Source organism: Anser brachyrhynchus, assembly GCF_964034855.1.
Source record: "Anser brachyrhynchus genome assembly, chromosome: 10".
NCBI classification, from domain to species: domain Eukaryota; kingdom Metazoa; phylum Chordata; class Aves; order Anseriformes; family Anatidae; genus Anser; species Anser brachyrhynchus.
The window spans coordinates 16,218,418-16,238,958 of NC_137705.1; the positions used below are offsets into that span (position 1 = coordinate 16,218,418).

General features: G+C 50.5%; 2 protein-coding genes across 2 annotated transcripts in view; both read right to left on the bottom strand.

Annotated features, from left to right (window-relative positions):
- Window positions 1-5,892: 5,892 nt before the first annotated feature.
- RPL29 (ribosomal protein L29) lies at window positions 5,893-7,977 on the bottom strand. The gene is made up of 4 exons (XM_080606457.1): window positions 7,869-7,977; window positions 7,698-7,742; window positions 7,320-7,384; window positions 5,893-6,086 (listed from the first exon to the last, which is right to left on the bottom strand). Exons 2-4 carry the CDS (start codon window positions 7,732-7,734, stop codon window positions 5,973-5,975), a joined length of 216 nt encoding a protein of 71 aa, XP_080462583.1. The 5' UTR covers window positions 7,735-7,742; window positions 7,869-7,977; the 3' UTR covers window positions 5,893-5,972.
- A 7,313-nt stretch (window positions 7,978-15,290) lies between these two features.
- Window positions 15,291-20,541, bottom strand: part of LOC308200551 (uncharacterized protein) — a 293,039-nt gene continuing 287,788 nt past the window's right edge. The window contains exon 25 of the mRNA XM_080606455.1: window positions 15,291-20,301. The gene's annotated coding sequence lies outside the window, so the exon portion shown is untranslated. The remainder of the gene's footprint in view (window positions 20,302-20,541) is intronic.

Here is a 20,541-nt window from a genome sequence, read left to right on the forward strand (position 1 = left end):
CCAATGGCACCTCACACCGAAACTGAACCCCACCATTTTGCCCTTAGAAATCACATCTATTTGGGCCCCAGGGGTTCTAAGCAGGGCACGACCCTGATACAGCCTCAAGAGCCACACACAGGGTGGCAGCAGATTCAGGAAGACGAGCGGTACTGTCCCTGACATCCCAGGCACTGTCTTCTCTCTTCCCAAGGAAGCGTGGCATTCCTGCAGCATTAGCAGCTCTGCCTGCACATAGCTGCCTCCTGCCATTGAATTACACCCCAGCACGGCTCACACATTGCATTCATGTTGCTAAAATCAAAGGTTTACCCAAGCAAAATAAACATTGGCAGGACACAGCACCAGGCTGTTCTGGTGCAAGCACTGGAGGTGCTGCCCTTGACCCCAGGGGAGATGCCACCACCATCCTTGCTTCTTCCTTTCCTCTTAAAACACATCTTCTCCATGGAAACAACACATTGAGCAGCTGTGTTTTTGACCTGACACACGTACTCATTCAAGGCAGTACTGAAATACTGTTAATTCAAACTAAGCAGGCTTGAGGTTAAAACTGGTGATGCGAGGGTGCAAAAGTGGTTGGTTGGAAAGACATAGCTCTGTTTTTCCTCTGGACAAGTGCCAAATGTTTTACCCAAGCAGGGTTTGTAACGTCAAAGAAACTAAGGAAATGAGCTTGGGCAGGAGATTTTCCTTAAAATCCAGGATATTTTAGGAATACTCCTAATGCAAACATCTGGAAGACGCAGAAGGCCTCCCTGAGCATCCTGAGCCCTTGGTGCCTTGGCTCCTGGGCCAGAGCAGAGCTGGGGCCAGCAAGGGGCCTGTGCTGCATCTCTCTATGTGCGTTCAGTGCTACTACCCAAAGGCAAGAGTCATGCCAACCTTCCCACCCCAGCTGGAACCCACCTCAGACCCACCTGCATTTGAGTCTCCTTTAGAAAGGCTCTGAGAAGGGACAATGGCTCCCTGCCTTCCCCCTGAGCTCACCCCAAAGATTTTGATGATTCTGCAGAACTGCAGCAGAAGCCAATGAAGATAAAGAAAGGTGTTGGGTTGAAGTGTTGTGGTGGGAAAGACTGTTGTTATTGTCTTTTGTCTCCAGTGAACCTGTTGCTCTGATGGTCTTGAAGATTTTCCTTCTACCTAGATGGTTCTATGATTATAATTTTCCACCTCCCAAGCAGCACAAGTCATTTCACAAATCCCACTGAGAGCTATTTCTAAGGAAACACCTGAAACATTTTACATAGGCCTGGAAACCTGCACAGAAGTGCAGACACCCGGGCCTCAGCCATGCTCATAACTATTGCAATGCCGCAGCTGTAAATGATTTCTTTTTCTTTCTGACTAGCCCAGAAAGGTGTCAGGGACACCAAATCTCCCCACAGCCACCCAGCCTACAGGCAACCCATACCCACATTTCATCTCAGCAGGTACCACCAACAGCCCCATTGTCTTTCTCTGTCCTGACCAAATCCCAATACCCAACAGGGACATCTCCAAGACATTTACCACCGCTTAAGAATAGGCTTTGCCTCACTGAATGGTGAACAAGAGAAGAAATAAGGAATTTTTCCAGATTAACCCCCTCCTTTTGTACTTCTTGGTGGCCTGGGGGAAGGTTTGGACTGTTGTGACCCCAGGGAAAAGGAGGCTGCAAAGGCTGGGGGGAAGCACCCAGCCATGTCTCAGCTCTCTACCCATTGTCCAAGAGCCCCAGGAGTAAGGGCACGGGCAGCAGTGACCCACAACAACCTCACTGACTGCCCCACTCTTTTCCCTGAGAGCAAAGCTGGGATGGTGGTGGCTGGACAGGAAGAGGACCAAGGTCTTGTAGCAGCTGAAACTTCTCCGTAGAAGAGCAGCTGTGCTGGGGAATATTTGGGCTTTTTCAGTCCTTAGACCAGACACGCCAGCAGGTCAGCACATGAAGTCAGAAAAACTGCTGCAAGATCCATTTGTCTCAGCACACTGACTGTTCTCCAAGAGTAAGCCAGCAAATGCCATGGGGTGGAGTGCTGCGGGTGGATTTCACTGCTGGCTAAAACACAGGAGCAACTGCATTAGGAATGTAACACAACTTGACAGACAGCCGAGCGACTTAGATGGCTGACAAACCTGTAACTAGCACAGGACCAGCTCGGGTAAACCCTCCACATAGGGGATGTGCATGGAGCCGTGCTAATGGTGACTGAAGAACACCCAGAAGTCCACCCATCTATGTAACTCCAAACAAATTTGCAGTTTTCCCTGCATGTTTTTGTTAAATTCTGGTGCCAGAGACATCCAAGGAATGTGACACATACACAAGCACTACTTGGAAAAAAAAATAAAAATAGTCATCAAAATAGCCACACTTTTTTTTTTTTTTAATTAGGCAAAAAGCCATTCAATGCTCCATAACAGCCCACAAATCTGTGTTATCTTAACCACCTGACCCCCCCTTAAGAAAGGGTGCTGTGCTGCCAGGTGACAGCAGTACGTGCCACTGGACACGGCTGCAGTTCTCAGGCCATTTGCTCTGCTCAATTTAGCTGATAGTAGATTTAATTCCTACCGTGGTTTGCAGCTTTTTCAGCATACTCACGGCATCTCTCAGTAAAACTTTGCTGTATGGACTGACTAAATGATAACAGAGAACATTTTGTAGGCATACCCCTAATAAAACATAGGCATCTCTCCAATAGTTATGCATTTGCCACCATGGCTGCAGCAGTGAACTGAGCCACGGCAGAGAAACAACATCTCACTGTGCCAAATCAAATACCCTGTCATACAGGAATGACTGCAACAGCTCTGAAACTTGGGCAAAGCAGAACTCATGTTATGTTCACTTATTTTTTGCTTGAGCACAATACTGAAAGGTGGTGAAGGGGAGCAGAGCAATACGCGTCCAGTCCTGCTTTTCATTTTCACAACGAACATCCACATCCCTGATGATTATCCTGCCCCATCAAAGCCTTTCCCACTGCTTTGTATTTTCCCCTGCATTTCTGTACTCTTCCCCTTCAGTGCAATGGCTCACCTTTGCACAATGAGCTATTCACTATTTGGTTACGTGCCCTTCACACCCTATTTTTTATTTTCACTGAAGGGAAAAAAGGAGCCGAATTAGAACTTACTGAGTCCTCTTCATTGCAAAGGGAAGAAGTCATCAGCAGCAAGTACAAAACATGTAACCTGATGTACGGCAGTAGCTAAGCAGAGAGACTCTCTCAAACACATTGGCTTCCTGTGGGATACCAAGCACTTAGTCATATGAGTTTTGAAGTTTTTAAATGTCAAAGATGACAGAGCTGTGCATAATGGGAATAGCTTCAAGTGGGCCACAGCTGCCAGTTCCCTCTCCTGTGCTCTGCAGATATAATCCTCCCAAAAAGAATCATTGGACTGCCTCGACCAACACAAAGCAAGACAGAATTTAGATGATTTCACAGGCGAGTGAAAGCGCCTAAGACCCACCATGGAGCCACGTCAGCACAGACACCCATTTGCAGCTTTCCCTTCTGGGCTGGCACAATGCCTGCCACAAGGAAGGGAAGGAGGGAAGTCACGAACTGAGCTGTCACGGGGTCAGAAATTGTGATGGGTGATATAAGCGATGTCCAGGCAGCGCCCTGCAGGACCACCACGTGTGCAGGGAGATGGCGGTGGGGTGCAGACGACAACAAACCTGACACCGAGCTGCCGTGGAAGCTCACAAATTCTTGTCTCTCGCTTCACAATGATGCCTGGATTAAGGTTACGTTCCTCTGTGCTGCATTTTGTCACGCAGCCGCTATTTTGGTCAGAAAGTCAGCAAGCCCATATTTGGGAAGCTGTCCCCTCTGAAGGGCAGCATGAAGGGCAGCAAGATGAAAAGACTGCATCGAGGCAGGCCTGGGCCAGTTCTGTGGAGCCACTGGAAGCCTGGTTTTCTCCCTCTGCTTCTCATTAACGTGCCAAGATCCTTTTCACAGTCCAACCCCTGCCTCTCTCTCTTCCCTCAAACCACATCCTGTGGGTGTATTATTCTCACAGCATGAGCCCTCTGGGGAAGACGCAGAGATGAAATCCGCCTTCTTAGACAGGAAAGCCTTAGTGGGAGACTTAAAAGGTAGAACTGAAAGCAGGTTGGATATCTGTGGACACATGGGCGAAGGTGCAGCAAAACAGCAAGCCACCGCTTTAGAAATTGTGTTTTCTTTTACTTACTGTCACAGGGCAGACCAGCAGCACACTGTCCTTCATTCAGGTGGGTGGACCAGCCACTTCACCTCCTCCAACACCAGCAGCATCCTGAGGCGAGGTGCCTGTTAACGGGAACTGCAGCTATGGGATCTTGCTTTTGTCGACAATCTCACTCGAAGGAAGGCACCTGCCATACAACTCAAAGACCACTGATTCTGAGAGGTACTCGGGTATCACTGGTGCTATCAAGATTTAAGCACTCTGGAGCTGTCCCTAGGTGTTACGGGTTGCCAAAAAACTTTACAGGGATGATTGCCATCACCAGGAACCTCTCCAAGGCAAGCACAGGCTTTTGGCTCACCTGATGGCAGCAGGGACCAGGCAGCCTTTCTGTCCCAGCTATTTAGCAGATTCTTCTACGCAGTGATACAAACGGGGTGACCACTCACTCTCCAACTCCCCCCAGCACATCACCCCTCCACAAGAACCCTCAACTCCCGAGATTTAAGTTAGTAAATCACTTTATATTGCTTGGTTTACAGCTGAGTGGTATTTTTATCAGTAAAAAAAATTTGAGAAGCGTTCGGAAATTGGGAAAAGTCTTGTGGAATCACTTCAGGCCACACAGAATTCAAAATACTTACCTTGTTTCAAAACAGTATTTCATTCCAGTAATTAGCTAAACTATTTTTAAAAAGTCACTTATACTAACTGGATGTTTTGCTGCATTTTTTTTCCATCCAGCAGGTGTTTTGCTGCTATACCGGAAAGTCACAAGTTACTTGCTTACTTCCAGCTCTTGAGCTGATTACTGAATTTACACCACCAGGCGGACAAGCCTTGCAATTACAATTTCAGGAAAGGTCCATTGCATTTTAACAGGCCGTTCACTTCAGTACCAAAACCACTCATCTTGAGCCAGCTTTGCTAACTGCTGCGACCTGGAAAGCTGAGTCCACCTCTACCTACGTGACAGTAACGACCCTGTCCTGGCACCACATCTCCTGTGCTACTCCCATGATCTCACCAGCCAGCAAGCTTCATCAGGTAGGGACTTTTTTTTGTTACAGCAGCTATGAAAATCTGGCTATTTTATATTGTCCTATATCCCTTATCACACTTTACTTGAAGCATTTTAGAAAACACTACAAACCACTTCTATTAATTGCTACAACCTCTAACACTGTAGCTGGCGCTCAGAACCCTCCCGTTTCTCAGGATTGCTGTTGCTGTAGCTACCCTACCTGAACAGAAAAGCAGCAGATGCTTGGATAGCCCTTGGAAGCCTGATCTTGCTCTGACAGCACTAAGAACTACCACAAAAATTGCAGTATGAGAGCTCCGAATGTGCACGCCAGTTATCAAAATCAGTTCTACCTTCACTGAATGCTATCATCTAAGAGCCCAAGCAACACAAAACACGTTGCTTCCTGTTTGTATTTTAAAGCTTCACTCTATACCATTCCACAAACTGAAAACAGGCTGCCAACTCGTAGGTGTTCATAACCTGTACCACCAACTGCAGCACTGAGGAGGCAGCAACTGTTCTAGCTCATACATCTGGAGGCTGAGAATACTGACACACAGCCCCTCCTGCTGACCTGCCAGAGAACAAAGCCACACACTGGCTGCTACATGCGGACGCGATGACACGACTGGCATTTAAAATACAGCTCAGGACGTTTTCGAGGGTTCTCCTCAAATTCAGGAGGTGAAGACTTAGTTATGTCCAATTTTATTTGTACAAAATGTTTTAACACATGACAACAGGAAAACTGGTTCTTTTGTCTTAAACCACGTCAGTCCTTTTTCTGCAGAGCTGCCTGCTTGGCATTGTTGGCCTGCATCTTCTTCAGCCCCTTCTTGTTGTGCTTCTTTGCGAATCTCATGTTCCTCAGAAACTTGGGATCAACCTGTAAAAACAAAGGAAAAAGGTAAGACACACTGTAGAAAAGACGCAGGTAAAAACATGTTTCCATTATGCTTCAGTGATTTCCGAATGCTAGCTGCAATTAATTCACGTAAGTTTTCTCATATGGTTTTCTTATTTCAACAGAATCCTTTTCACCAGGTATAGCCATCCTTTAAACTATTTTCCTTCATTTCTAAACAAAGAAGAATCCCAAGCCCCAGCAATAAATATATAGAAAGAACAGGATAAGTTTAGTAAAAATGTAAACAACACAAACTTCATTTCTGTGCCATGATACATTCTTAATCACAAACAAATCTTGCCAGGTGAGCATACATACACACATACATGCAATCCTTTGGCAAAGATCAACACCATTTCCTTGGGCCTTTCTGTTTTATATTAAAGGAAAAATATACCACCATGGAAGAGAGCTGCTCCTTATTTTTTTGTCCACTAGTGGCTCACAACACATCCTTTCGTGGCTAGGAGCAATTCTCAGAAATGTCAGCATCCCACTGAGAAACATCCGTTACTTTGCTGAAAGCAGCATTTCACCTGGTCCACACAGGATTTTTGCCATCTCAAGTCACACGCTCTTGGCGAGAGGACACACTCAGAAACAGCCCAGCTGTTTTCAGGGTGCTGAGTCCTCACTGAGCTAGGCAAAAGACAAGCTTTTACATCGCCTCTGAAACGCCAATCATCACATCTACAAGGCAAACGGAACCACAGCCCCCTCTGTAGCCAGAACATCCTGCTTTTTCTGTCCCTTTCAAACGTGAAGAAAGACAGTGGTGTACCACGTGTATAACCTCAGAAAAAGCAAGATTTTGCCATTTCCACGTGCACCGTCCAGAAAAGTCAACTCCTCTCACTTTCTGGATGAGCTTCTGTGTATTAGTACAGCCAGTGGAACAACGCTGGAGGGTACAGAGGAGACACAACAGGAATCAAAGCAGAAAAGAGCGGTGAAACAACTGACGTGCAACAGAGACAAAATTTGCCAGTAACTCAAAATTAGTTTTTGTAGACGTGCAATGTGGATTTCAGACGGGTTAGAACTATCACTGCTGCCAGCAAGGTGAGCACACGATGAGAGAGGGACCCCCAGCGGTTCTGACCCTCCAAAACACAAGCCCCCATCTGCTAGAAAGCTGGCAGTCAAAGAAACACCAAGGCTGGATTTTGTCATGCAAACGATCAGCCCAAGAACATTAACAGACATACTCACCCCTTTGAGGGACTCGTATCTATGGGACCTGGGTTTCTTGATGCCATTCCTGTGCCACTTGCGGGCTACGCGGAAGACAAGGAAACAACTCAAATTAAAACTTCAACCACAGTTAAACAGCTGCACCAGCTTCCTTTTGAATCTCCGCCGAAACTACGAGCCACCCAACCCTTCGCGCCCTGGCGAGATTCAGACGAGGGCAGCGCCTCTCCCCCCCCGGCACTGCAGCCCCTGACCCACGGATCTGGGGCCGCTCCTTACCAGAGCGCGAGGGGCGCTGCCCCCGCACACGCCTCGGCCCCCCGGCGGCCCCGGCAGCAGCCTCGCTGACAGGGCCGCGCCCGGCCCCGCGCCCCCCCGCCCCCCGCCCCGACTCACACTGGTTGTGCGTGGTGTGGTTCTTGGACTTGGCCATGGCTGCACCTGCGGGACACGGACACGGACGTGGGGCTCGGATCGGCTCGCACGGCTCCCCGCCTCCCCTCCCAGCCCGCCGCGCCGATCGCGGGCCGCGGATGGAGGCGGATGGAGGCGGATCGCGACACTCACCCAAACGCAGCCGCTGCCGCCGCACCGGAAGAGAAAGGCCCGGCGCCGGGGCTGCTGGGAAATGGCGGCCGCCCGCACCGGAAGCCCGGCACGGCCCGGTGCGCAACACGCGCCCCCGCGGCATGGTTCCGCCCTACGGCCGGCCCCGGGCCCGGCCCCTGCGGCCAGCACGGTGCCCCCCCGCAGCATGGCCGCCGACAGGCCGTTCCCCGCTGGAATTGCTTCAGCTAGCCGGGGTGGGAGGAAGAAAACAGCCGCTGGCCGCCCCGCCACCCCTCCAGCTCGTCGCCTCGTCCTGTCATAAAAACGGGGGGAAAAATAAGTTACCCGTGACAGACGGGGAAAGCGGCCGGGCTGAAATGAAACCAGTCAGGAAAAAGAAAGCCAACGCAATTTAATTTCAGTACTTATTTCCAGCGAAATCTTAAGTTGCACGTTTTTTAGCTGTGTTAGTTCCCTCCGGGCAGCTGCTGCGGGCACACGGTGCACAAATAGATGGAAGTAGCACTGCCGCAGGCACGGTGCAGCTGGACAGCTGGGGCAAGCTGCTCCCCAAACCCTTCTCCATGTGCAAACTCCCCCTCACAGCCCAGCAAGAGGAGCTTGGCGGCTGACGAAAGCAAATCCTAGAAAAACATTTGCCCCCACTGCGTTGCGGAAGGCAGAAGCAGGCACCCTGCCCTTACCTTGGCCACTGGATTAAGAAAACTCTTGACCTTTTCACTCATTCCTGAGCTTTCCTTACCAGGAAGAAACAGAAGTTTTTATTTTACAGTCTCAGCAAACCTCTTTCAAGTAAAACAAAACTGTGGCGCTGCAGTCCCTTTATGGGTTTGAGCATGGTACCTTCAGGGTTGTTTATAACACACTGTAAGCAAATGCAGAATACCAAAAAAGAAAAGATGACCCAGGGCAGAATACCAAAAAAGAAAGGATGACCCAGGGCAGAATACCAAAAAGGGAAGGATGACCCAGGGCGGGATCAAGCCCATCATGCACTGTCGGGTGGTTGTGACCCCTCGAGTCTCTCCCAAGCTCTAATGAGCTGCTGTGTCTCCAATTACAGCCTCACCAAGACCGATCAGCTGGTTTGAAACCTTCAACCATGCTTTTAGCGATTACAGACATAATTAGTGCATGTTATCCTGCGTGTCATCCATTACAAGAGCTGCGCTCATTAAAAAGGGTGGTAATTATTACTGCTGCAAAATTATTCTGAAAAAAAAAAATAATCATAAGTTAAAACAAAAATCTCTAAGTGTCTCTGACAACAGTGTCCTCTCCGTTGATGCCCTCACATTACACAAGTCATCCTGTTGGGTTTGATGTGGCTTTTGCGCTGATGCCCATGGGTATAGATCAGAAAAGCATTGCTGCTTTCTGAGAAACCACCTGCAAAGAGAGGTGGGCAGGACTTTGTTGACGTCTGACATGGCATTTTGGTGGTGTCCTGATATTTATGGAAGATGGACGTGGGAGAAACTTCTCCCAGCGTTTCCTGGTTCTGCCCCAGCCCATGGTGAAAGGCGGGCAGAACATGGGGTGCCCTTAGTGCCAGCACATCCACGTGCTGAGAGGGTCAGGTGCTGGCTGGAAGGAGCCCAGAGGACTTTGCTTGACATGGGCTTTGGAGCCTTCCTAAAAACTGCTGAGCTACTGGGAAGGGGGAGAAGGCAAATGGGGCTTGGCTGTGGTGTAAGCCCACCAGCAATGCTGGAGGGGAGTAGGGATGAAGGACGGTCCCCAGGGACAAAAGGCCCTGGAGAAGCCACCTGGAGAAGCGGGGACACCAGGACGTAGAGGCACTAGAGGGAGCCTGAGCCTAACAGATGCCACTCTGGGCTCGAAGAGGGAGCACCGGTCCCACTCAGCGAGAAGGAACATCTCCAGCAAATAACAGCAGGACATGCAGAAACTTCCCAATCCTACCCGACTGTGGCTTTTTTGCTCTGACATCCATTATAATTTTCTTAAAGACATGAAGGAGGTCATAAAAAAATATTTTGCTTGTTGAAAATGCCAGCCAGCCTGCAGTCTGGCTCTCCTCAAACCTGACCCTCATTGGGCCAGCAAACACCACGTCCCCAGCATCCCCAGAGCCTGGGGGAGCTGTTCCTAAAAAGATGAGACAAAACGGTGACAACTGGTGGCAATCATCAGGCTGGGGTTTCAAGAGAAGGGGGGTTTCTGGAGCAGAAGTGTCCCTAAGGGGGTTGGGAGCTGGTGGTGCCGCCCTGCAAGTGCTGATGGCAGGGACATGGGAACAGCCCAGGCTTGTGTGCTCCATGGGGTTGGCTCAGTTAGAAGAGGGGCACTGGGAGAGGCTGGGAACTGCATTTATTTTACCCCTCCCCAGCAATATTTTCATTGCATTTGCTTTGGATGAGGAAGACGGTCATGGGTGAGTGTGATCCAAAACGAGCTTCCCACCGGGCCTGCCACCTCCTCTGCTCCCCCCAGAGCTGCCACTGCTCACAGCCCTTTTCCATCCTTCCACCTCCGCACCTTCCTCGGGAGGACAGTCCGTGCTGGTGGCCCACGTCATGGTCACTCAGCCTGAGTCCCTCCAGGAGCCAGCCAAGCTGCCAGAAGGAGCAGCATTGCATTTGCTCTTGCCTACACCCTGGATGCTTCTTCTGGCTGGGCTCATTGCTGGAGACCTCACGCAGGGCTGGGGAGAACCATGTTTCCTTGGAGAAGAACTTGGTTCCTTGTGTTCGTCACAGAAGGAGCATCCCCTGGTGCAGACAAATTCCTTCTTGGTGGAAGAAGGAAGACTTCCCCTCTTCTCTTGAATATGGTGGGGATGGGGAGGGATTTTTGGCACGGTGCTGTGAAGCCCAGGGAGCCTGATGGAGCCAGCGCGGTGGGTGCAGGACCTGCTTCAGCGCCTGGCAGCGAGACCAGCCCATGCACAGGATGGCGCATCCTCATGTGCTGGTGTTGGAGGCACGGGGACGTTCATGTTGGCCAGCTGGGGAGGGAAGTTACTTTACATGGACCTTCACCAACCTGCCTGGAGAACGCCCTGAACTTCAGTTAACCCAAAGGTGCGCATAAATTAGGTCTTCCCCATTTGCAGGACTTGCATCTGAAATGTATCGACATGGCAATAAAGGACTGATGACTGTATGGTAGTCTCTTATTTTTTTTATTTTACATTGTATATTTTTTGGCATTTGAATGATGATGCTGGATTTGGGGGGAGCTTAGGGATTTAAAAGCAGATCTCCCTCTGTGCCAGCCCCATCCCGCTGCAGATGTGGCTGGATGACCCCACAATGACCGGACGAGCACTGTGATTGCGAAAACGGAGCCTGCAGTTCCTGCGAGGTGGAGAGGGCGGTCTGCGAGGGTGCAGGTGCTGCAGGGGCTGGAAGCTGGGGCTGGAAAGCTGTCAGGAGATGAACAGGGCCACCAAGATGCTGTGCCACGCTGGAAGCAGGTTGGTGGCTGCTCCGGGGAGGCAGGTGGAGGTGGCTGGGAGGAACGGGCTGACATAGAGAGATGCTGAGCTCATGTCTGTATTCATTTCTCCCCTGAATTATTATTAACCCTAGGGGTCTAGGGTGTTGATGCCTGCACCTTAACGCAAACAAAGCCCAACACTGGAAGGAGTTACAGCAAGATTGCGTTTCGTCTCAGGATTGCAGCTCCACCACCTGGGCTCAACTTCTGTCCTTCCGCCTGGAGGCAGCGCTGGGACAGCGGGGACAGCCCTCCTGTGAGCTGCACCCCAGTTCTGGATGGGATTGGGGCACTCTGCAGAAACAGCGAAAGAGATCTGCTTTGGCTCTGCTTTATCTGCACCACAAGGATTATTGGAAAGCCACGCTGAGAAATGCCCTGGCTAAAAAGGAAAATGAACTTCCACACAAAGACGGCTTGTTTGTGCAAAGGAGGAATAAAAATAATTAAAAAAAAGGGAATAAAGAAGCTGCCAACAAGCTGACATTAAACCCTGCGCTTACCTGCGACTCGCCTGATGCAATGACTGGATCCTTTCATTTGCAGCACCATAATCCAAGATGTTCTTTCCACAAAGCAAGATAGTAGGTTAGCGTGAAGGCAGGGCTGGGGAGGGGGAAGGAGATAAGCAAGGCCTGATCCTGCACATCCTCTGAGCAGGGCTGAGACACTGATTTAACTGCTGGATTGGAGTTGTTTTTTTTTTGTTTTTTTTTTTTTGAAAACCCTTCAAAGCCAGGCAGGCAGGGTGCTGCTTGAAGGCAGGGGCAGGATGGGACCCCCAGCCCCACTTCTACCCCCTGCTGCCCCTCTTTGAGACAGGAGGCATCAAACAATAAAGCAAATAAAGAGGGCTGCATGTCCTGAGCCCTGCATGGACGGAAACGTATTTTCACATAGAAATATAACCAGTCACATCTCCTCCAGGCTGCAACCCCACCGCTGGTGCATGTGCCGGGGGTTTCACTGCAGGCAGCACAGCCCGTCACCTGTGGGATGGCTGCCTGGCCGCAGCACAGGAGGTTCAAAGGATGTGTCTGGGCTGGGATATCGCTGTTCCTGCTTACATGTTAAATATCTAAGTTGTCCCAGCTCACTTTGGCACTTCTGCTCACTGCTGCAGCTGAGCATGTGGAAACAAAAGCCGATGCAGCAAGAGGTGCTTGTGTGTGCCGCTAAGCTACTTCTGTAGCAGCATGAGGTCAGGCATCAGCTCCGATAAAGCACGCTGTATTCTCAGCCCATTTTTTTGTTAGCCCATTTTACCAAGTTGTTAGTAGCTCGAAAACACCCCTTCTTTTCCAGCTGCAAACTAAGCAGGAGTATTTAAAAAAAAAAAAAAAAAGAGGAAGATATCTCTTAACCCTAGAGCTTTATATCACCAGTGACAGGGAGGACTTAAATCACTTGAGGAGCCTTCACTTGAGGCAAAAACACAATGCTGGGGCTGCTAAAATCAAGCTGAAGGGCTTAGCATTCTGTACAACAGGGCTGTACGGTGTGCAGACCGAGGGAAGCAAAGCTGCCGAGAGGGTTAATTCACACCTGTAACTCTTCCAGTACTGCGCTGTGTCCAGCATCATCCTGCAAACCCGGCTCTGAGCACGGCCCATGCCCTTCTCTGCTGTTCCCTACCCACAGCAGGCATGTAAAGGCAGAGGGACCGCAACCACATCTGGGGCTGCTGCTCCAAAACACCAGTGCTTTACCAAAGCCGCTACTCTGCTTCCCTGGGAGAAGCCACCGCAGAGCACTTTCCCAGGGTCATGCCAGGCAAGGACAGTGACTCCGTGCCATAAAAATACATAAAATTAAGATGCTCAGGTAAGCACAGCCCTACAGGTGTCTGCCTTCTGTCCTGGACTTCACTGGGGCTGTGCACAGCTCTGAAATAGATGAAATGTCCATTAAAATAAAGGTCAAGTGACGCTGACACACAGTGAGTGCAGCACATCCCTTCTTTTCTGCAGAACGAATGTAGTGGGATGGCGAAAGGGGCTCTAGGATGTGGGCTTGGCACTTTCCTGGACTTTTTCCAGGCTGTTTTTTCAACCCTTTCACCAGCACTACCGGAGATAGGCAGATGACACGGGGCGTTCATTTCGTTCCAGGTTTTGGTTGTTCTCTTGTGGTCCGAGAAGGCGACCACCACAGGGAGGGGTTGGGATGACCGTCATCCCTGGCTGGTGGCTTTGAGCACTTTCTCTGCAAACACAGATGATATGAAGGCAGGCAGGCGACCTGCAGCCAGCTTCAGATCACCCCATGGGCCATCCCTTGCAGGATTTACAGCTGCACAGCTCTTTAAAAGCTCTTTGAAAACAGCTGCCTGGGCAAGGTGATGACCTGGCTGCCCTTGGATGCCACCTTTGATCCTGCCGGGAGCAAGTATTTAGGAAAAGAGTCAAAAGAAGCCTCTCCTTGGGCACTTTCCCAGTTTCTAGCAGCAAAAGCATTTCCTTGCTCAAGTTTAATGTATTTTTTTTTTGTAGGGAACAGCCAATACTGCCCATATCCTGGCTATCTGATGCACAGAAACCAATAGGATGGGAACTCAGGTCCTGATTTCTGCAAATCAGCGCTCCCTACACCTCCCTGCTGTCCTTTGGCTGGATTGCTCCAGTTCCATCTTGGCTTTTTTGGGATGCTGAGCAGAGATACGTGCACGTTTTGTTCAGCAGCAAGGCAATCCTCCCCTCTGCAGCACCAAGCATCCCTTGTGTCATTTCTTTTCCTGCCTTTAGATGCATTGGCTGCTTGATTTTCAGGTGCAGCATCTGCTGCTTGAGTGTAAATAGAGGTTTTGTACAGGGATCTCTTCAGCAGGGTGTGGTAATTAAGAGATCACATCCCCACCAAAACCAATGCATCTCGGTGTGCTTCGTGAATGCCGAAAGGGCTCACTGCAATCAGACCGTCTCTGTTGGAAGGATGCTTTATCTCCTGGCCTGCAGTAACAGGACCTTCCCCCACTGCTGCCCTCTGATATTAAGCACACAAATTATTGAACAGACCAATAGCACCGCCCTTGTACCAAGTCAGCGCTGAGGAGTGACTGACACCCTCCTTTGCACATAATTAATCTGAAAACTTAATTGCACTACGGCTGTATGGGAAGGGGCTGGGGTTTGCAAACATTGTTGCAGAATTCAGCATTCCCACTGCTAAAAACCTACATTTTCATGACACTCTGCATGGTTTTGAATCTGTTTCTTTGTACCCACAGCCCTGTGCGGACCACAGTGGTGCTGTGCTTGGTGTCAGCATCAGTAATGACTAAACAGCGCTTGTGCCCAACGTCTTCTGGAAAGGGTGCATAAAGCCCCCAGTTTCAGCAGGACAGCCGCTGCCCCACAGTGACGGTGGGACACCTGCGAGGACGTGGGCTCGCTCCACCACCAGAGCACCTGAGCTGGGAGCCCTGGGGGGGGGGACCAACCCTCCCCTTCTGGGTCAGCCCCATCTCAAGCTGCCAACCGTGTCAAGGATGGCCTGAGGCATGCTTTGGCCGTGACTAACACATTTGCTCCCACTGCAATTTTATCCAGGCTTTTCAAAGCGCTTTGTGAGGAACTGCAATAGATCTCCGGGAAGCCTCTGGCAGGTGGATGCCTTTGAATTTCCATTTGCAGAACACACCCGATGCATCCAGGGCTGGGGGGAGGACAGAGTGCCCAGCTGAGGTCTGGGGACAGGCAGTCTTCAGGCATTTTCCACTACAGCTCCAAACCTGGCACCTCCTTAAAGCATTTTACTGTAAGAGAGCAGGTGACAGTTGCATGGAGGTGGGGAGAGTACACGGGACAGACCCCAGCCGCCCCTCCTCTCTCCAGGCACCCAAAACCTCCTTACTTTCCTCCTACCCATCATGCTTCATCATGATGCCTCTAGCTTTTCAACAGAGGAACAATTCTGAAAAAAATACAGCTAGAGTTTTTTTCCTTTTTGTGCGTGTGTGTGTGTGCGCCTGCCTGCCTGCCTGCTCTGGCCACCTGAAACAACCTTCTGTTTGGATACAAGCACCGAAGCATTTCTTAAAGCAGTTCTTCCTCCTGACATTAAATACTTATGCAAGGGGAAGCCAGGCACTTTTGCCGCAGCGGGATGGCGCAGTGCTGGGAGCCACGGAGAGCCCGATTTAACCGGCGATGAGATGGCAGGCGCTTGCAAAACACAGCTCAGTGTGAGCCCCCCGTTCCCCCACCAGCTGCGCTGCTCCCTGCAGCATCCCCAGCATCACATTCTCATCCCGACAGCCCCGGGGGCTGAGCATCCGACCCAGCGAACCCCTGTGGGGAGAGGAAAAGGCAGGCTGGGCTGCTCTGGTGCCTGGGTAGGTTGCAGATGTAGGGAAAGAAATGGAAACCTGGGAATGGACCTGGAAACCGAGGGCTCCGCAGGACCGAGGGGCATGGAGCGTGCACGGGTAGCGTCTGCGGTGGGATGGGAGCAGAGCACTGGTGCAGTGCAGCCGTGGGCCCTTGCCTCTCACACCCCAGCACCTTCCTTGCTCTGCCTTATTTTGGGGGATGGATGGTGGCAGAGGGAGGATGCTCGTCTCTGTGCTTTGCAGTTGCTGTAGCAACTGTGGTGTCTCTGGCAGCAGGAACACGTGCTTCCTACAGCCAGCATCAGTGCGATCCTGCTACTTGCAGATATTTTTTCCCCTGCTCAAAAAGAGCCTCCCCCACTCCTGAGCAGTAGCGACCAGAGACCAGGAGGTGCTTCTGAAGCAGCAGCGGAGGTGCAGGGCAGCTCACGCACCGAGCGAGAGGGATGCTGCTGTGCCTTTCCTCTCCTGGGCCATCTTTTGAACACGAGTCAAAGCCTCCTCCAGAGCCTTTGCTGCTCCCTCTCGGCTCTGCGGCAAGCACAACCCTGCCTTACAGCATGTGCTTTGGGGGAAAGGAAACAACAATGAGTCTTGATCAAAGCATTCTCAGCAGTGGAGGATCTGCACAAGCCTTGCTGAGTTACTTCCCTGATTAATGACTTCCAAATAATAGAGCTTTTTGTTCACAGGCTGGATTAATTTGGTATCCATTTCCAGGCATCTTGCAGGACTTTGCCTACTAAGTTGAAAATCCCATTACTCCCCCATTTCCATCACTTTTGTATGTCACAAGCCACGGCCAAATCTTACTTCCCTTTCTCTTTGGGAAAGCAGAGACTGAGCTCCTTGGGCCAGCCCATGAAATACTCTGGTGCCTCTTCTTGGCTCCTCAACACCTTGCCAATCACTCTGGTGTTCGACATCAAGGCACCAAAACCAGGCACACTTGGCCAGGGCCATGCTCACACAACCAACCTCTGACACCCACCAAAGCCACCCCGCTTGTGTCCCCCCAGTCACGGTGGTTCTCTGGCCACGTGCCACCACAGGCACCCGCATCCCTTCAGAGCCCACCAAGCCGTGCTCCACAATATCTATGTGAGTTTCCCCAGGAAGGGGACTTTACACCCAGCTCAAATAAAGCACACGCTGCTGGCCTCTGCCCAGCACACCTAACGATCCACATCAGCGGGCAGAGATGGAGGAGGAGGAAGCAAGCAGAGCTGCAATGCTAACGCTTCGTAATCCCTCTATCCATTGCTGTGGGTTATGACTGTTTTGGTTTTATTTGCAGGATTAGGCCCCAGGCTTGCATAAATGGGGACACCTTTTCCAGAAGGCACCGATCCGGCCTTTCCACCGCCTGCTTTTGGGATGGCCAGGGCAGCCAGGGGCTGCACGTAGGGTTGGTCTTCACAAGATGGGGAAGCAAAAAGGCAGCAAGATGCTTCCACCCCTCCCACCTCGAGAAGCCGCCTTCTAGGCATTGCTGGTGGGAACGGCGCCTTCCTTCCCTCTTCAGGTGCCCTGTGTCTGCTTCACCACCGCCCAGAAATGAGCAATGCTCAGGGAGGTCTGCTGGCACCCAAGACTGGGTTTTCCACCTCACTCATCGCTTGATGAGCCAGTTTTCTGGGCTGCAGCTGGAGCTTTATGTCCCCTGGGAAGCCTTCTTTAAGAGCAGGTTTGCCAGCTGGGGAATGTTTCACTGCTATTTTCAGCCTGGGACGTTTCTCTCCTCCCCTCCCCCCCCCCCTTTTTTTTTTCCTCCTTCAAAACACGACAGAAAAGCTGTCAACAAATCAAAAAAGAGTGATCTCAGTCTAAAATATGAGCCCTGGCATAGGAGGGCATTTGACTCAGAAGCCACTTCCCATCTTTGGAGACTTGAAGTATGTTCCACTTCGTCATCCTGGAGGTCTTTAAACACTTATAAAAACAGAGCTTATTTATCCACAGTCAGAACAGCCTATCTATTATCTTGAAGGCTGAATTCAGAAAGTTTCTACAGAAATTTATTGGTTTCATTCCTACCAGTCTGAACAGAAGTTTTCCACTGAGTCTGTCAAAATAGAAATGTCTCAATTCCAATTTCCTTCAGTCTTTAGAAAGACATGACATTAATTGTGTTAAAAAGCACTTTTATTAGTTACTGAGAAAGCAAGAGTCTGGCAACTCTTCTTGACCACTAGCTATTAACTTTTGTGAAGTCTCCTTTAGTATCGATTTGATCCAACACAGTGGTTTTATCCACCAGCAAACTCAGCAGTGACTGGAGCCAAAGGGACCAACTGCAGACGAGGATTATTGGCGTCGAGTCTCAAAGACTCCTGCTGCTGCTGGGCAAAGCTTTTCTGACCCTCTCAAGGCTTGCTTGCATCCCTGTTGTTGGAAAGAATGGAGATGTGGAGGCACACTGTCAACCTGAGGCCAGGGAGAGCGGGCGTAAATACATGCAGAGCAATTCCATCTACACTTGTGATGCTTCCAGCAGGACTCAGGCAACCACCTAATGGCTTGCAGGAGCTTTGCTTTAGTCTGACTTCGTGTCAGGCTATGTTTCAGGAACAGCTCAATCTTGTGATAATGCAGCACAAGGGAAAGGTGGTTTGGAAAAACGTGCATTAAGGGAACCGCCTCCTCCATCTGATCACCGCAGGATGCTCTGGGGTCACTCCTGCCAATGTTTTGTCAGGCTGGAGCTGCGTGGGCAGCCAGAAACCCAGCTCCTCACCTGCTTCCTCACACCAGCCCTCCTGCCTGCTTCTGTTCAACCCCCGTGCTAGGGAAGGAGACCCCTCGCTCACGTCTCAGCCCATCAGCCAGCCGGGAGGCAGGCACCACGCAGAGATACAACCAGGGCGTTGGCACGTCACAGGAAAACTCAGATCTACCACGTATTTGCTGCCAACTGTCCCCGTACACACTTGGCCGTGGCTCCTTGTGAAGCACCAGGACTTGACGCTGTGCCTTCAGAACTGAAAGCAGGCTTTGCTTTGCAATGTACACCTTTGAAATGGTGTGGTTTGGTGGATGCTCAGAGATCTGTGGAGGGATCCACGTAAGCAATCATGCAACAGAAACCCAGACGGAGGAGATTTCAGATGAGAAGAAAAGCTGAAAACCTGTTTGATCCATCACCACTTTAACATGAACTCACCTGGAGAAAACTAACTTTCAGGGTTGAGGATTGGTATCTAATACTCCAAATCTTTCGACAACTTGAAGCCAAAAAACAGTTGAAGATGTTTTGGTCGGAAAATGTCTTCTGCACCTCCCTTGCTGTCAGAGCACACACCGGAGCATTTGGAGGCTTCATATCTACAGGAGTGCGAAGGACCAGGTCCCTGGGCAGAACACCAGGAGAAGCCTTCAGTCAGCACAGGCCTTCAGCTCTGCCCTTACTTTTAGGACTCCATTCAAAGTTTTAGACCAGAGATGTGGCTATTAAGGGTTGAGGAAGATCTGCTCATGGCTTCTGCTCAAGTTGAGACTCCTGCAGAGAAGAGCAAGTACCAGTGCAAGCGTGTGCCACAGGGACCTCATTTCACTCCAGTTGTGCTTTCAAACACTGACCTATCCATGGTTTCTGGAGACTGGAAAGCGTGAGGTATTGGGTCAGGGCGATGGAACCTGGTGTTCTATGTCCTGGTTTCACACCTGAATTATTCACTGGCCTCATCACAGCTTGTCCTGACTTCTCCTGCCTGGATGAAGAGGAGAACCAGGCTCCTCATTTCCATTATTCAGCCTTCTGAAATGGCCACAGCCAGCCTAAAGAACAGCCCTGCCACATGCCCTTTGCGCAGCCAGCAAAAGCCTCAATTATGGGCCACCAGACCCGCTGTTTACAGGAAGCACCAGCACAGGGCACAGAATTAGAAAGACCGCAAGGAAGTGAGGGATTAGTTACTGGAGATTAAAGGGCATAGAAAAGCCACAGGACAAATCAGTGGGGCCTAAGCAATGGTAGCTGCTATTTCAGTCTTCCAGCTGCTGGCATTTGCACCAGTCACGCTGCAGCACAAGAATGTGGGAGGAATTCAGCAGGACGGATGGTTGCTCTGCTTTTTTGACCAGTAAAACACAAAGAATAGGTCCTAAACCTGCTGGAGAGAGAGGAAGGATGTTCACTCCACATACCCCCTTCCTCAACCATTCCCACAGATCTTTGTTCTCCTCCAGTGCAATTCCTGCTTTTGGGCTCCCTGTCCAGGCCAAGCTGCTGTGGCCAGCCCTGACTGTCGGCACAGCCACTGCGACATGCCCATGGATTAGCCAAAATAAAGCATCTCCTCAAACCTGAAAAGAAGTGGGGTAGGGGCAAGGTCTGAAATCTCAAGCCCTTCAAGACAGTCTCAGGGGGAACTGGTGTTTTCTTGGTAAATCTTGCAATATCCACAGAAGGAAGAGGGGGACATACACTGTATGGAAAAGGTTAATCCTGATCCAGTCCAGTCAAATCCCTCTCAAGACAATTTATTTTCTAGGCTTTTGCCTTTATTTTAAGCACCACAACCTCCCTCTCCTCTACAAAGTTCAAACCCACCAGCACTATCTCCTGCAGAATGCAACGCAGGCAGAGCTCACGGCCGAGGTGTCCAGAGAACACATGGATATCACAGGGGACTTCTGCAAAGCCGAAAAACAACACCAATTTCACTTTCTTGAGCAGCGCGCCTGCACTGGGATGCTTTTGCAACCCCTCCTTGGTCGACTTCAAAGGGCAGCAGAGATGCATCACGCCTGTATTACACAGCAGCATCTCAGCATCAGCCCTGCAATACCTCCTAGGCCTTATTGCTGCGGGTCTAAGGCTTGGATTGCAAACACAGAGCCAGGTTCCAAGAGCACAGGGAATTTCTGCAGCTT

Excerpts from the sequence above, each read along its gene's own strand:
- RPL29 (XM_080606457.1), bottom strand. The coding sequence starts at position 7,734 with ATGGCCAAGTCCAAGAACCACACCACGCACAACCAGT. Across the intron at positions 7,385-7,697 it reads CCACACCACGCACAACCAGT|CCCGCAAGTGGCACAGGAAT; the intron begins GTGAGTCGGGGC and ends TCTTCCGCGTAG. Across the intron at positions 6,087-7,319 it reads GATACGAGTCCCTCAAAGGG|GTTGATCCCAAGTTTCTGAG; the intron begins GTGAGTATGTCT and ends TTGTTTTTACAG.